Raw genomic sequence first — 17,513 nt, forward strand, 5'->3', positions numbered from 1 at the left:
AGCGGCTAGAAAGCACATCGTGGGGTAGAACGCCGAAAATAGTGGACAGAACGCACCATACCTAAAGGGTGGTTAGAAATAAAACAAAGATTATACGAAATAAAATAATTGAAACATGAAATGTTAAGAAACATGTCCTTTGCATTTTTGTTAACTTACCATACTATGACAAAAAATAATTTGTTATTGCTAAACTTATCGAAAATGTTGGTTTTTTGTAAATATACTTTTGGATAACCTTGTTGGTATAACACCTTCAAGTAGGCAACGAAATCCAATTTCTTGATGAAATACAGACCCCGTTCGATTTTGGCAACATTCGGTTTTGGCACATGTGCCAAAATCAAACGGATTTTAGAAACAACATTACCTTTTAGTTTTCGTTATAACAGGACCAATATAATTTAGAAAAACACCATAAATTCCTTTTTATGTTTTGAAATGATGATAAAATGCAACAATAAAAACAAATGTTTTTTTTAAATTATATAAAGTACTCAAAAGTGACAAAATGATGAAAAATTCAAAAAGTTAAAAAAACAAATTCAAACATAAGACTGAAAATGACAAAAAAAAACAACTGAAAAATGATGAAGAATGACAAAAACAAACATTATAAATAAAACATAAAAAGTGTTGCCAAAATCGAACGGGGTCTGTATCAGGCAAATATGGCGGTTGACGATTTTTTGCAAACCGTCGTCTATTGGAGCACCTTTCAAATTTTTATAAAAGCATTCTTATAATAATTTGGAAGTCAGCAAATAAAAAGAATGACATTTTGTTTTGACTTCCGGGTTGTTCCTGCTCCATTTTTGATATGATTGTTTTTAGAAAAAGAAAAATTGTGGAATATAGCCAAATATTCATAGCCATTCGAAAGTACATACAAGAGGATATACAAAAAGCTGTAGTTTTATCAAACTGCGCAGGCTTATATGTAAACCACGGACATTTTTTTAAAGTTTTATGTTGTTTTTTGTGATGCATTTTTCTTTCTTTTTATTTTCAATTTTAGATTAAACAACGAAGAGCGCTTGAATGTGGGTAATCGTCAAGGTTTTTCTAAAAAAAATCGACAATGAAGATTTGCAAAACTGTTTCTACTATAGAAAATGGAAAGAAGGATTTCTGGGCAAGTTGAAACAGGAGCAAAAAATAAGGTTGTTATACTTTTTATTTTCTTTTGTGTCACCAATGTAAAAAAAACTTAAAATATTAAGATTCTTAAGAAACCATTAATTGCAGTTCCTCTAATCAATCGAAAGAGCTGCATAATTTTAGGATATCCTCAGTGAGAAACATAAAATTTAAAGCTCAGCTCATATTAAATAATAAATTACTGCTAGTTGCAAGAAGCTAATGTCAATAGAAGCGGGTGGTGGTTAAGTTGCTCTTGGTGCTGGAGGTTTCTCTGCTTTTTTTTTAAATTTATTTAAAAAAGCCTTACATCTAATTCACAAAAATTATCCAGCCTGACATCCTAAGTTAACCTTTTTCTTCCCACATACAATTAAAAACAAATCAAACGATCTCCAAATTCTTTTTCAAAAACTTCTCAACTCTCCCATCTCAAATTGCGCACTTCTCATTTTTATTGGTACAATGGAGCATTCGGAAAAAATTAAAGCAATGCGTCATTGCTATGCTTCAAAACCACAGAGCAGCCTTTTCGCTCTTAACATTCGAGTCCAGAGAAGATCCTCTATATTATTAATTTTCATTTTACATCTTTTCCAGATCATTTCTTTCATCCAATCTGACACTTTTTTAGATTCTGTACATTCCGCAAGCCTGTGATAATTATTATCAGCCATGGAACCTTAGACAATAATCATTAACCAAATTTCCAACACCATAAGAAAAAAGATTCTCTCGATTTGGAACAATATCAATACAAAACACAAAAATCCTTGTTCGGTCCTCAGATGATAGATATTTTTGATGATAATTTTTCCCAAATTATATCCCAGTTAATATGGGGATGATCTAACTTTACTTTTGGGACAATATTTTTTATATTTAGTATATCCGTATATATCTGAGCATATTCGACTAAATCTGGGTTTACAATCACACTTTTATCTACTTCAATACTGTTTCTGAAGGAGACAGGAAGTACATTGGGTTTGGAATAACTTTGAATGTAATTTCCTGTCATTATGTTTTTTGTATCTTAAGTCTTCAAATTTTTGCAAAATAAAGCCATTATACAAGGTTCAAACCTGCATCACTATAGCTTAGATATAATTGATCTCTATTTACCTTGAAAATAAATACAGCCCACAAAGTTTTTCTGACTTCTGATTTTCTAACTGCTATATATTTGTTGTTAGGAGGAAAGATTATTCCAGAGCTTAGATAACACAAAGGCATTAATAAGCCAACAATTTTTATACAAGTTAAGATTTCTCGATCCATGTTAATAGCAAAAAAAACTTTATATTTTTAATCATTCGATCATAATTTAAATTAATAATATCCAAAATTTTTCTGCAAAATTCAACACCTAAAATTTTCAAACAGATCCTAGATTCCATTCCTAGTTTCCATTTGTTTAATCTCAAATTTTTTGTTTTTTTTTTCAATTTGATTTTAATCCAACCAAAAGTTTCAAAATTTGCAAAACAGCGATTAAGAAAGTCAGATTTATTATCATTTTTATAGAAATGTTAATATCGTCAGCATAGGCCACAATTTTTAACAAATTTACTATGTATCAAAATTCCAGAAATCTCTTTGTAAATTTTTCTTAGCAGGGGTTCAATATATAAAACGAATAATAGCATACTCAAGGGGCACTCTTGTCGAACAGAACGCTTGATTCTAAATTCATTTGTCATAAATCATGTGCTAAGAAAAAAAAAACGATTTATGAACGAAATCGATTAAATAAAATTTTTGATGAAGCATCATTATAAAGGTTTTGAATGCAATTGATAAGAGTTAAAGGCAAACGAAATTCATTTTAAAACATTCCAAAGAAAACCATGGATTACATTATCAATTGCTTTTTGTAGATCAATGATCAATACTGACAATTGTTCCTTTTAATTTAGTCATTTCGTTTGCTTCATAATCCTTCTTATATCCATCAAGATACTTATACATGATCAATCTTTCCGACAAGCTGATTGCTCTGGGCCTCAAACAGAATCAAATCGATATACTTTACATAAAATTCGTAACTTAAACCATCTATTCCTGGCGATTTTTTCTTAGCACATGTTTCAAAGTATCTAAAATTTGTTCCTCTGTTATTAATTTTGTTAAATCTGACTGTTGCTCTTCGTTAAGGGGGGGGTAGGGTCTAACACTTTCAAAAAATCGATTTTTTTATTTTTTTATTTTCTTATTGTAAAACATTTCAAGAATGTTGTGTCAAATTTTCAAGTCAATTGAAGCAAAACTGTAGAAGTTATAGGCCTTTATCTCCTCCTATCTAATACTGCAAGAAAGCAAGAGCAGAAACTTCAAACGCGTTTTTCTCGAAAGCACATTTTTAAAGTCCGTGGACATCGTCATTTGAAAACTACTTATCCGATTCTTTTCAAATTTGGAACATATTTTCTACATATAAAATACCAGACCCCAACGTTTTTCTTTTTTGATTTTTTTTACTTTGGGGAGATTTTAGAGGTGAAAAATGGCGGATTTTTAAGCGAAAAATCGTAGTTTTTACTTCAAACAGCCACAAAAATTTCATAAAAATATTTTTAAGTTAAATAAAAACGTTGGGGTCCAGAAAAACATCTATTAAAAATATTTTGCTCTTATTTTTTGACTTCAGATGATTCTGTGCTGAGATACAGTGTCCACCGCAAATCCTGTTTTTTAAAAGGCATCCTCGAAAATGCTCCGTCACCGGCTCATTTTTCAATATTTTTCTATGAAAAAAATACGAAATGTTCTTTTAACAATGCTTTGTATAATGCAAAAAATTTGAATACATTTGTTTGAACGATAGCTCTAGAAAAAAATCGTGAAAATGGTGTTTTTTTTATACCCGTTAGACCCTACCCCCCCCTTAAGGCATTTTGAAATATAATTCACCGGATTTTCATTACTATTAAAATTACAGGATGGATCATAATCAGCAAATTGCTTTGAATAGTCGGTAAAAATAGTTTCTTTAGAATGGATTAATTACTGTTAATTTCATTGTTTTTAACAGTTTTAAGAAACGAGAATTTGAATTTTTTTGAATATGAGCAGATATTTGATAAAGACCTATTTTTTCATTCTGGATAGTTCGAAAAGCTTCAGATATATGACAAAAGTCTTTTATTCTTTTCGCTTCTAATTCCATCAATCGTGATTTAACTATATCAATGTCTTTGTCTACGATATGTCCCTCTTCCTACGAATTTGTTAAGTGTTTAAACTATTGATGAAGTAACTCTTCTCCTGATTATCTAATTGGTTCTGTTTCCAATTTTCATTTTTGAAAATTACAAAACAAAAAAGCTTTCAAAAAACGTATCAATAAAACCTGTATTTTTTCTCTTTACGAGCAAAATGTCTAAAAATCTCATTCACACTGAAGGCTAAATGCAACATTTTTCTGTAATCAGATCTGGCTTAACCTAGGCATGTGACCTTCTGATAAGCCCTGATAAATGATAGTCTCAAGCGCAAGATGAGTAACTTTTCTGTACTCAATAGTTCTCCAATAATATTTAGAAAAATGAACACTTGAATTATCACTTGATTTTTTTTTGTTCTAAACTGAAATTCAAGGTCTACAGAAAATGAAATTTAAGAAAGGTGGTAATTTATTCCAAAATATTGGATAGAATTGAGTTTTTCCTGGAAAATGCGTTTTCAATTCGATTTTGTTCTTCTTCTTTTAACATTAGCATGACAAAAACTTTTATGCATCCTGGAAAAATGAAAAACTTGTGTCCTTCTTTTTTCTTTTCATCGTTCTATCTTTTATAAGATTGCCAGAATTTTTCCCGGACGTATCCGGACCGGGCAAATTTAGCTAAAAACCTGGCAAAATCCAGGCATTTGATTTCAAAATTTTCAATAAAAAATCCGGACAATATTCGGGCAAACATGGTCAAAACCGCTTATTTATTCAATCAAAACCAAGAAGAAAACACTTGAAATAATGAATTTTTCCAGATTGTTTTGATAAAGCTTGCTTGCTTGTAATATCTTAATTTGAGATCTTTATTAGTTTTTGCAAATAAAGTGAATAAAACCGGAAAACCCGAGCTTTTAACCGAAATCCGGACAACCAGACCGGACCGGAGATTCTCTAAATTTTGTGTCAAATATCCAAGCAAATTCGGGTTAAATCAGTCAATCTGGCAAGCTTCATTTATAACCTAAGAAAAAGTAATTTGAAAAAAAATTGTCTATCGTAGTAGTAAAAAAAAATATTTTCTAGATAAATAAGGCAAAATATATTCTGATTAGGGCCTTATTAGTTTAACGTTTTCTGATGTTTTCTCATACGTAATCGGGCCGGGCGAATCCGTTAAAATTCGGGCTATTTAAATCAAAAGCCTGGCAAAATCCAGGCAGTTAATTTCAACATTTTTGACCCAAAAACCGAACAATATCCGGAAAATTTGAAAAAAACCCTGAGATTATTGAATAAAATTTAAGATGAAAAACGCTTGAAATATTATATGTGTTTTTTAAAACACAGCATCAGATTTTTTTAATTGTATTTTAGGCTTCCAGAAAATCGTTCATATTGATTTAAAAAAAAACGCAAAAATTTAAAAGTTTAGCTAAATAATCTGAGTTTTTTTTTTGTTTTTGCAAATAAATTGAAAAAATCCTGGCAAAATCCTGGCATTTTTAAACAAAATCTGGGCAACTGTACTGGGCCGGACAGTTCGAAATATTGAAATGAATATCTGGGCAAGCTCGTAAAAACCGAGCAATTTGGCATGTTTAATTTATTTCTTTTGTTAAATATTTACAAATGGTTATGTTGAGGCATTTTTTATCTATTACATATATATTGAATGCATTGCAGATAACTACGGCCAGGCCATCCATGTGATGAAAACTGCAAAAGATACTGGATCAAGGAAAGGAATGATCACACAGTACAAGATTGTTGAATTGTAAAAATTTTAGGAAGAAAACTAATGGATTGCTCTCACCAAAAGCTATCAAATCTTGACGCAGATTCAAATTCATATGTATTCTTAACATTCACTGTACCACGAATTTCTTCAAAAGTTGTTCGAACATTTCAGATGGTATTCTTTCACATAAGTTCTTTCTTTCGGGAACACTTAATACTTTAATAGAGTTTTGTTGTTTCAATTTGTTATTTTTCTGTGAAATGAGTATAAAACTAGCTGAGCAGAAAAAAACGCGCGATGACGGTTCAACATGCTCTTACTTTTCATCATCATTTTTTTCTTCCAAAACTCACAAATACTTGCGTTACTGATAATTTTAAAAAATTAAATTGAGACGGTCGAAATTTGTTCACCTTCAAACTAAAAAAAAAAGAAATTTCATACTGATTGTATGTAGTCCGAGATACATACAGTACAAACAGTTTTTTCTTAGCAAAATAAATAATCTTAGCTCTTAAAAGTTCAAAAGCTGATCTGTTGAGATTTTTTTCATATTTAATTATCGGATACAACGTCCGAAATACCGAAAGCATTTGTTTGAAGTTGAATGCTATTTTTATTGATATCCGTAAAAATAAAGCTCAATTAGATCATTGAACTTTTCGTGATCTGAACTTTTTACTTAACGAAAATTCAAAAAGATATTATTAATCATCTAAAAGTGGAACCATTTTCATTGTTTTTTTTAATTTCCATCGGGTCACTGCCACTTAAATAAAAAGCATGCTCTTTGTGCATGCATTCATTCATTGGATTGGCAAGGATGATTTTTATCAATCAGTATCATCAGAAATTGGTGCACAACGGTTTTGCCCGGGGAGAAAAACTGCACCCGTATCTTTTGATGTCCAAAAGAATCGAAACTGATTTTCGCCGTCGCCGTCCCGGGTCATGGCTGTGAAATTAAATATCGCCCCGTTAATCTCATCAGTCAGTCAGTCGTTTCGAGAAATGGCAATGGCAGCGAGGGCCAATGTCAAGCGATGGCACTTTGCTTAATGGGTTGAAGTTGGAATTTCAACAGCGACACTTCTCGTGTAATGGTTTTTTTTTTTTTTGGTGTCTGGTTGTGAACGTTTATAATGTTCACAAATGGCGTTGTGTCTGATATTTATTTCGATTTCCCTTTGATTTTATCTCGGTGGAACAAGTTTTTTTGCTAGAGGGCAACTTTTACCATTTTACTTCGTATTCATAACAATTCAGAGGTTAATTTTTTTTTATCAATTTTCAGATGCGTCCGTTACCATTGTTAATTTGCGCACTTGCGCTCACCACCACGACTCAGGCAGTCGTCAACAGTGAAGCACAACGCCGTGAAGCACCAATAGCCGACTCGTACGGCCCACCGCCTTCATCTCCCGAGTTCAGCTCGGCCGAATTACCAGCTCCAGTATATGGAGCCCCGGCCGTAGCTCACTATCCTCCACCTCCACCGGATATTCCACCACCGGTTCAGGCACCGATCGTTCCGCACAAAGAGTATGGCGTTCCGGTGCAAAATTTCGGTCCTCCGAAGATCAACATCGAATACGGACCTCCTCAGCAGCACAAACCAATCTTTCACCAACCCCCAAAACCTATCTACGGTCCACCTCCACAACAACATCATCACTCCCATCCACCTCCACCACCACCTCCGAAGAAACAATCCTCCTTCCTGGAGTCCCTGTTTTCGACCTTTGGTTTCGGAGGTGAATCCGAGCATCACCACGCCCCTCCACAGCATCACTATGGACCTCCACCTAAACCCGTCTACGGTCCACCGGCTCCGGTAAATCCGAAATGCCTAACCATGAACACTCTAGCTAACCAACTATTACCATTCCAGAAACCAGTCTACGGCCCACCTTCCTTCCCACAGCAGGCTCCTCCAAAACCAATCTATGGTCCACCCAAACCAATCTACGCCCCCGCCCCGAAACCCATCTACGGACCACCTAAACCTATTTTTGCAGCTCAACAGTCATCATCGTTTGGCCATCACGCCTCTGCTCACGTCCCACCAACTCCTCCGGAGATCAAGTGTGACGGCTGGAAACCAATCGCTGGCCCAGTTGGTCAGGCCAACCACGCCTCTCATTCTAGCGGTGAACTCCATGCTCCAGAATCATCCTACGGACCACCACCCAGTGGCGATTTCTTGTCCATCGCTGGTGCCGAAATTGGTCAGCAACTCCCTCGCCTGGAACATGGTCCGGCCTTCAACAGTGATCTTCACGGTGGTCAATCGCTGGAGCTGTCCAAGGGAAACAGCTTTGAGGTAAGTTTCATATGACCCTGAATTCAAGCCCTTGTTTAAACAAACTTCTTCAACAGATTCGTTCGAACCTCATCTCTGACTCTTACGGCGCTCCTCCGGTAGAATCCTTCGCACCAGGTGGCTATAAGCCATCGTTCGTTAAACCTCTACCCCCGCCTCCTCCAGCATCTCCACCGCTGAAGATCCAGTTGCCACCATCTCCCATCTACGGAGCCCCACACGGACCATCTCACGGACCATCGCATCGCCCAGGATCATATCCAGGACTAGGAATCTCCCACGGAACCATCAGCGGAAACCTCAAACCATGGGCCGGGCACCTCGTCTCGCCTCCACGTCAACCGATCGCCTATCGACCTCCGGTCCCAGCAGGCCTCATCGAATCCATCGGCCAAACCGTTGAGCACCTGGACCAGTTCGGTAACAAACCCCACTACACCGGAGACGTTTATCTGCCACCTCCAACCAGTGACGTTGCCACCGCCCAACCATCCCTGGAACTGAACACTCTCCCCTCCGATCACCCTCCGAAACCTTTCCTGACCCAGCACCAGCTCTCGGAATCGGCAGCCCAAATTCAGCAGCCACGATACCAGGAACATCAGGAAGTGCTGCCCATTGCCAACGATTGTGGCCATGGACCGGAACTGTCGCACAGTAGCGAGGGTCATCAGCAGTCTTCGTACTTTAGCAGCTCGGCTTCCGGTTCCGGTTCGTACTCCAGCGATGTGTCCAATAGCATCGATACCAGCTATGGGCCTCCGCCGCCGTCGTCGGTCGGGGAGTATCGAACAGGTAAGGGATTCCTTTTCAATCGATCATCGCAATGAGTGATTCACAATCTGATAAACTTTACTGCTGTGTTTTTTTATATTCTCTTGATTAAAAATGTACATGTTTTACAATGACATTTTCCACAGTGAACTTAATGGAATGCGCCGTTGTACTGAAGCGGAGATTGCGGGTTCAAGTCCTGCCAGCGAGCCGTTGTATCTTTTTCGAAAAATTCATTATATTTACGGCTTATGTTCTTTCTTTTTGATACTCATGTTTCTCTAATACTGTCCATCACCTTCGAAAATTTGAATATTATTTGAAATCAAGAAAAAACCAGTGATAAAAAAAATTATAAGCATTAAATGCGAATTTTGTTCAAAAATATTTAAAGGTTTTCCTTGGTTTTACCATAGTTGCTCTTGAATATCAAGACATAACAAATGTTTGTGTAAGCTCTTCACTATGCAATGCAGCTTGTTTTATCAACAATTTTTTTTACTGTTATACAATAGATTTGCATGTTTATAATTGACTCATATGTATTTATTTATTTATTAACAGATTTTTTTGTTCAATGTTTATTATAACTTTGGTTTTTAGGGTTTGTAGAAGAATTCCATTTTATTATATTTATGAGCATGAGTAAAAATTCATTGTATAAGCCGCATAAGTCTCTTTTTACATTGAGAACGTCTCAAAATTAAAAAGATAAATTAACCATTTTAGTGCGAAGTAGAGTAAGTGGGTCATTATTTTGCAGTATTTAATAGCATTACCCAGAATCAGATCGTTTTAGTAATATTTTTAATTTACTGAAAAGCTAAAAATGCAGCTTTAATAGCTTCCTGACATATTCTCAAACAAACCCCTTCTTTAGGCTTGATAGGGGTCCTAAAAGTTAATCTACGATCTTATTGAAGCTATGTTTTAAAAACGTTAATTTGAATGCTTTTGAAAACTGATTTGCTAATTTCAAACAGTTTCGAAAATAGTAAAACAGTATATTTCAAATCACGTGCACATAATAAAGTGGAGCTGAACATAAAAAAAACTATGGAAAATATTATAACACATGGAATATATTTATTTAAATGCTTCATTCAGTTTTACTTACAGATAAATAAGCTGATATCAGTTATGTATTTTAATTTGTATTTGATTATTCATGTAACCTAAGACTTTCTTATTTCTTTGTTACATTCAGGGCTTGTTTTGATTTCAATTTCAACTCTGATAACTTTCATATCGACTCTAACTATTCATATCCGATTGTTACATTATTTGACCGGGAATCGATCAGACCTAACTGAACGCCATCAGCATTTTTTCGAGAAATTTGAACTTTTTGTGCAAATATTTTCATCTAGGATCGACATCTTTGTAGATTATAAAACAGGATGTTGATAATTCAAGGAATTCGTTTCAGACCATCGTATCCGCTTTTCCAATCTAGAATATGAACTACATTAGATTCCATTTTTGATGTTTCTAATTTTTTTTATGGCACTCAGTTTGGTCTGGTCGAAGTCCGGCCATTTATGCAAATCTAATATGTTTTAATAGTAAAATGTTAGAACTCAGGGTGCTTTATCCAGGCACTTAGTGATTTGAATAGCGCTTAAATATGTTAAATTTCAATACTTAAATTACAATTTTTTTATCAAAAATGGTTTAAAAAATCTATATTTATTTTCAAAATAAAAATTACACAAACTGGAATGAATATGAGGCCATCAGATCTTTAAGGGCATATGTGCAAAAAAGGTCGATTTTGTGTAAAAAATGCCTAAACATCTAACTATGGAAGTTCAATACAATGATGTGGCAAACAATATTATTTGGTGTTTTGGACTCATTTGTAAAATTTTAAATTTTTTGTGAAAATTACAATTTTAACTTGTGTGAATTCAAACACAATTGTTTAAAAAAAACTTACAAAGTAGGATGATTGGTGTCATTTTCGACTTTTCTTTTTATTTCATTTGAAGGCCGTTTATATAATTATAATTGATAATTTAATGATCAATATTATCAAAACGTTTCATGAAACTCAAGAGAAAAATATGAGATGTGATTGATCAATTATGAGAAAAGATGTTTTTGACAAATCAGCTACAACTTTGTTAAATTTATACTTATTAATGAGTAAAAAATACCCATTTGTGTGATATTTTCAGCTTTATTTTACTGTAACTCTAAAAACGGTGCTTTGGGGTTCCTGGAAACTCTTTCATTGTATTATTAGGACCTAAAACTAGATATTAAAAGTGAAAAGAGTATGGGACAATTCAGGGCTTTTTGTTTACAAGGCTTTAAAGTTTTTGACTATTGAAAAAAATGATTATTTACTGATTTTTATCATAGATTAATTCAGTGTTTAAGAATTTTGAACGGTTTAAATGAAAGCTTATAATATAAGCTTCCATAAAGTGTACTTTAAATTTAGGAAAAAATGTTTTCCATAGAAATATATGTAATTCATTTTTTTTTCTTCCTCATGTAATTTTTTCAAACTTTCAAAGTCTGGGGTCTGTGGTGCGTTTAGTATCCAAGATAATGAGTTGAAAAACTTAGAATATCTTAGTCAAATATTAAGTTATTAACTGTAAAAATAAAAAAAAACGATAAAGTTCAGTTTTTGGCTTTTTGCTGCCTCAAACCCCAAAGTGCATCTGTCATTCTTCAAACTATATTTGTTGTTTTATTAAGATTTTAAGAATTGAATTTACACACTTTACCGTTTGAAAGAAATTTATAAATTGTCTATAAATATGGAAACTGGCCTACCACAACACTTCAAAGCGAGTTTTCTCGAAATGAGCTCTGGCTCAAACTTCAAAAGTCTAAATATTTTAGGATTTCATTTTTCCAACATGTATAAAACCTAGGCTTACCAGGTAATTTTGGAAAAATGCGAGGCATTTCACGTAAAAAAGCGGGCAACTATTAAAAATTTAAATTTTTGTACCATTCCTATACATACATATGTCTATGTTCCTTCTGCTAAAATAAGTCATAGAAAGAAATAAAATCTGTATAAATGAAATTTGTTCAAAAATTTAATTCTCAAGAAAACTTCTATCTTTCTATTCTGCGAATACTCAAGTCGAAAATGTTGTAGTTCAGAATGATTTGAAAACCGAAATTGGAAGATAGTTTCTCGTTTTTTCATCAACCGGTTTTGATTATCTACTGATTTTATTTTATTTAACTCGTCCATTCATTAATTGTTTGATTGAAAATTGTTTCCTTCAACTCGGAAGTCTTATTCTATTTTATCCGCAATTTGACTTTTTCCTTAAGCTTTACATTCAAGGGATTCTTCTTTAGGATTCCGGATAAAAATCTGAAATCAGCATCATTTAGATGCATCCTAAAGAACATTTCCTGCATGCAAATCGAAAACATGAACATATCCGGAACGTGTTTAAGGGGGGGGGTAGGGTCTAACACTTTCAAAAAATCGATTTTTTTTATTTTTTTTATTTTCTTATTGTAAATCATTTCAAGAATGTTGTGTCAAATTTTCAAGTCAATTGAAGCAAAACTGTAGAAGTTATAGGCCTTTATCTCCTCCTATCTAATACTGCAAGAAAGCAAGAGCAGAAACTTCAAACGCGTTTTTCTCGAAAGCACATTTTTAAAGTCCGTGGACATCGTCATTTGAAAACTACTTATCCGATTCTTTTCAAATTTGGAACATGTTTTCTACATATAAAATACTAGACCCCAACGTTTTTCTTTTTTGATTTTTTTTACTTTGGGGAGATTTTAGAGGTGAAAAATGGCGGATTTTTAAGTGAAAAATCGTAGTTTTTACTTCAAACAGCCACAAAAATTTCATAAAAATATTTTTAAGTTAAATAAAAACGTTGGGGTCCAGAAAAACATCTAATAAAAATATTTTGCTCTGATTTTTTGACTTCAGATGATTCTGTGCTGAGATACAGTGTCCACCGCAAATCCTGTTTTCTAAAAGGCATCCTCGAAAATGCTCTGTCACCGGCTCATTTTTCAATATTTTTCTACGAAAAAATTACTAAATGTTCTTTTAACAATGCTTTGTATAATGCAAAAAATTTGAATACATTTGTTTGAACGATAGCTCTAGAAAAAAAATCGTGAAAATGGTGTTTTTTCTATACCCGTTAGACCCTACCCCCCCCTTAAAGAACGCTTAACTAAACCAGATTGTTGTAGTTATGCTAAGATAAGCTTGCCAGATTTCCCGGTTTTGTCCGGACTTGCTCGGATGATTAACACAAAATTTAAGAAAAGTTCAATCTGATCCAGTTGCCCGAATTTCGCTGAAAAATGTCATAATTTGGCACAGATACATTTGTTCACTTTGTTACCCATATTGAACAAAAAAAAGCCTAAATTGAGTTGTTATATTTTTTTAATTATGCGTCCAGAAACGATTTTTTCTAGGCAACTTTTATCTGAATAATCAAGAACAGTTTTTTGGAAACCTTAGCTATGATATAAAATCTGTTGATGGGTTTTTATGAAAAAATATATTATCAAGTGTATTCTTTTTCATTGTTATTGAACAATTCCGTGGTTTAGACCAATTTAGCGGATATTGCCCGGATTTTGGGTTGAAATCAAATGCCTGGATTTTGACAAGATATGTATATAAATAATCCACCATGGGTGCACGGATACACCGCAGTTTCGTCAACGTATGCGCTAAATTGCATTCTTTAGATTATTAGTTTTCCAATCTTCAATGCAAATAGCCACATATCCGATACCATGGCTTCGTGTGATCTGTCATGTTATAACCGGATTTTGACAGAATATATCTGGAAAATATTCTGGCAACTTTAAATGGTAAAACTAAACGGGCTATTTTATCTTGTCTTATATAAACTTTGAAAAATGCTGCAAATTTTTAGAAAAAAAAAACACACACAAAAAACATTAGGGGAGATAAGAGCATAACGAGCACCCCGGCATGATAAGGACTTCTCGTTTCTACGAAAGAATGTATTTTCTTAAATAAATTTTCATGAGGATGTGTTTCGTACTTCCTATAGAATTGATTTTTCACCAATAAAGAAATCTTCTTATTATCATTACAGACATATTTTGAAAAAAAACAAACTAGGTTCTCAAGTGACGAAAAAATTATAATTTTTGAGCACCACGAAATACGTTTTTATGACATTAAAAGCATCTTGATCTATAATGTACGCATTGCAACATTATGTACACATTGTTTCTTAATTTTCACCATTATTAAATTTTTGATTTTTCACTTTTATCAAGAGCACTATCAATCGGGGCACGATAAGCGTTTTCTACCGAAAAATCTAGCAGCAAATTCAACTCAATGTAGTCAACTGAATTATAGAGCTACATCTTCACTAGTTTCATCTGACGATTGGTCCTCTGATTATCTCTCCGATTCCTTTCAATTGGGCTTGGGCCTACTCTTACACAGATTTTCATAAGAATAACAGCTAATCGGAGTGAATTTGGAGTAAAGGCTATTGCTTTCTCTGTTCAACGCATGAGAAATCGTTAACCGGGATAGCGAGCGGCCATCGCCTCTAGGCCAAATCTTCAGATAAAATAAGTCAAGGTGTAGCTCTATTATTCAGTTGACTTCATCGAGTTGAATTCGCAGCTAGATTCCCCGGCAAAAAAAAAACGCTCATCGTGCCCCAATCAATGGTGCTTATTCTGCCCCAGGGGGCATTCTCATTATGCCCCTGCAGTGACTGGTTTTCAGCTTCCGGTAAAATAAATTTAAAATGCATTTTTAAACGTTTTCATCTACATTTTCAAGTATCAGCCAATTAGGAAATAGACTATTTTGTAAGTGTCTGAACACGAGACAATGAAGTAATTCACATATTATAGCGGTTTTCTATGGATAAATAAGCGTTTTTCTTAAGATGGTCATTATGCCCTTATCTTCCCTATATTTGAATGATTTTCGTTGTTGATCCAATGAATTTAAATTTCGGCTAGACTTAGGATTTTCCAGTGTTAGTCAGCGAGACTTCATGAAAGTTTCATTTAATTTACAGCTTTATCGATTAATGTCATGTTCTTTTAATAAGAACATTTCTTGTTTTGAAAATCATAGCTGGATAAAATATGATTAGAAGAAAAAAATGACAGGAGTTGAAAATGAACGAAAAGATATTTTAAAAGAAGCGTTCTCAGCAAGCACGGATCAACTATTTTGAAGTGGTAGAATCGGAGAAGGTTGAATCTACCACAATAGTTTTCTAAAAAAAAAGTGGGATATTTTGAAGAAAAAAGCGGGACGGCAAGATATTTACTAAAAAAGCGGGACATGCCTTGTTTTTTCGAGACGAATGGCAACCCTTATATAACCCGATGAATATTTAAAAAAAAACTAGAGGATAAACGTGACATGATTGAAAAAAAAACAAAACAGCATAAATAAAATTTCTTAACTCAAAATGAATAAAAACTTTTCAAGTCGGCTTCACCAAAGAGTAATTTTCTCAGATATGTTATAAAATATAAATAAAAAATAATTCATTATTGATTTAAAATTTAAGGTAAGGCTATCATGACTGATGAAAACTAATTTCATATATGAGAAATACTTATCGAAAGGAAAGAATTAATACTAAATCGAGATAAGAACAAGTACAAAATGCATAATTTTTTATTTCTGTTACTTAAACAGCAAATATTTGGGCAATTTTAAATTAAATGAAAAATTGTTTCATCTTTTCCAATGATGGACTGTTTTAAAAGATAGAAAAGTGATCTTTTCAAATTTAAGTCTTGATTTAATATGGTTTCTTTATGTATAATAAAAAAAAAAAATTAAAGCAAATCAAAAACTTTGGAATGTATGAAACGTATGAAATGTTTTATTCCAATGGGTCAAACACAAAACACTAAACCAATAATGTTAGAAAAAGAAACAGTTAATGTTGTGAATGTTATAAAATGCGATCGCATCAAAAGAATATATAAGGCAATGAATGTATTAGAGAAAAAGAGCTACTTAATAACCATTGAAATAAATAGACCGCAAATCCACCAATTTCAAATAGTTTTTTGTAAAAACAAATTCAATCATCGATAAAGCAGATATATTCTAATCAACGACTTGAAAAAAACAATACTTTTTTTTAAATGATGATTGAAATTCATAAGAAAAGCTCAAATATTTCAGAAATTTAATTTTTTGAATGGTTGTCTTGACAAACTGGTAGATGATTTAAAAATACCCATTTTCAATCGAAGGATGCAGTCAACTCTAATTTGCAATTGCAAAGCCAAAAAAACAAAGCAATATCAATAAAAAAAAATTGTCATTCTACTTTGAAAAAAAAAACTATCTCCAATTATTTTAGCCTCACATTGTGAGGGCAGGAATTTTTTACTAAAAAAATTTGAATGCTAAAGATGAAAATTTACCTTTAAAAAAGAATATTATGTTTTGAGATAAAGTGAGATAAGTGAACACACATGAAATTCAGAGGAACAAAATCATTCTAAATCCAGGAGTTTAACTTCCCAAAAACTGGAAGCAAATTTTGGAACATTTAAAAAATTAGAGTTTTTAAAAAAAGGGTTATACAAATTAATTCGGTTTGTTTACATACAGTTGCGTTTAAAAAAGAATAAAATCGTGCAGAGCAGCGTACAAACTTCCAATTTTGACAAGCTGCTATTTCTCTCACAGTCATTTACGCCCTATGGGTTAAAAAATTAAAAATTCAAACAAATTTCTCGTAGTTTTTCTTGGTAATTTACTTCAGAATTTTCTAAATATTCTACTTCGTGGGAGAGTTCATCAAACAACATAGGCCTAAGTTCAAAAAAAAATTGGTATTGAAAACTCAAACAGCTGTAACTAGCAAATCCGGGGCTGAATTTCACCAAATAACTTTTGTAGAGTTATTCATAATGTTGAATTTGAGTTTTCTGGTTTTTATGTACTGTACATTTTAGAAATTAAAGCTACGTAATAAAATGTAGAGCCAATTTTTTGAGAAATTATCAATAATTCGACCTTCTAAAATAATTCGACGGCTAAATATACACGAGTTAATGGTCATGAATTTTTTTTTATCTGCTTCAACTTCGGGGGTTAAAAAATCTCCATTTTCTTTTAAATTTGAGGAAGATGACAGATTTAAAAAAATCAAATGAGGTTGTTTGATTGAAATAGTCTAAATTTTTTTTTGTTGATGACATGGAATGCATTGCCTTCACCATGCAGTATTTTTTTCATTGGGCTCGATAAAAAAATCAAAAGTATTGCCATGGACTTGGTATATGTGTTTAGAATCATGTGATTGCAATATTCTTCAATTTTTAGAATTTTCTATCAAGTTTTATGGATCAACAGATCT

General features: G+C 33.0%; 1 protein-coding gene across 1 annotated transcript in view; it reads left to right on the forward strand.

Annotated features, from left to right (window-relative positions):
* Positions 1-17,513, forward strand: part of LOC129757372 (uncharacterized) — a 163,822-nt gene that overhangs the window by 142,918 nt on the left and 3,391 nt on the right. Inside the window, exons 2-4 of the mRNA XM_055754577.1 lie at positions 7,348-7,887; positions 7,945-8,376; positions 8,433-9,171. Coding sequence (XP_055610552.1) covers positions 7,348-7,887; positions 7,945-8,376; positions 8,433-9,171 — 1,711 coding nt within the window. The remainder of the gene's footprint in view (positions 1-7,347; positions 7,888-7,944; positions 8,377-8,432; positions 9,172-17,513) is intronic.

Source organism: Uranotaenia lowii, chromosome 3 (genome assembly GCF_029784155.1).
Source record: "Uranotaenia lowii strain MFRU-FL chromosome 3, ASM2978415v1, whole genome shotgun sequence".
Lineage (NCBI taxonomy): Eukaryota > Metazoa > Arthropoda > Insecta > Diptera > Culicidae > Uranotaenia > Uranotaenia lowii.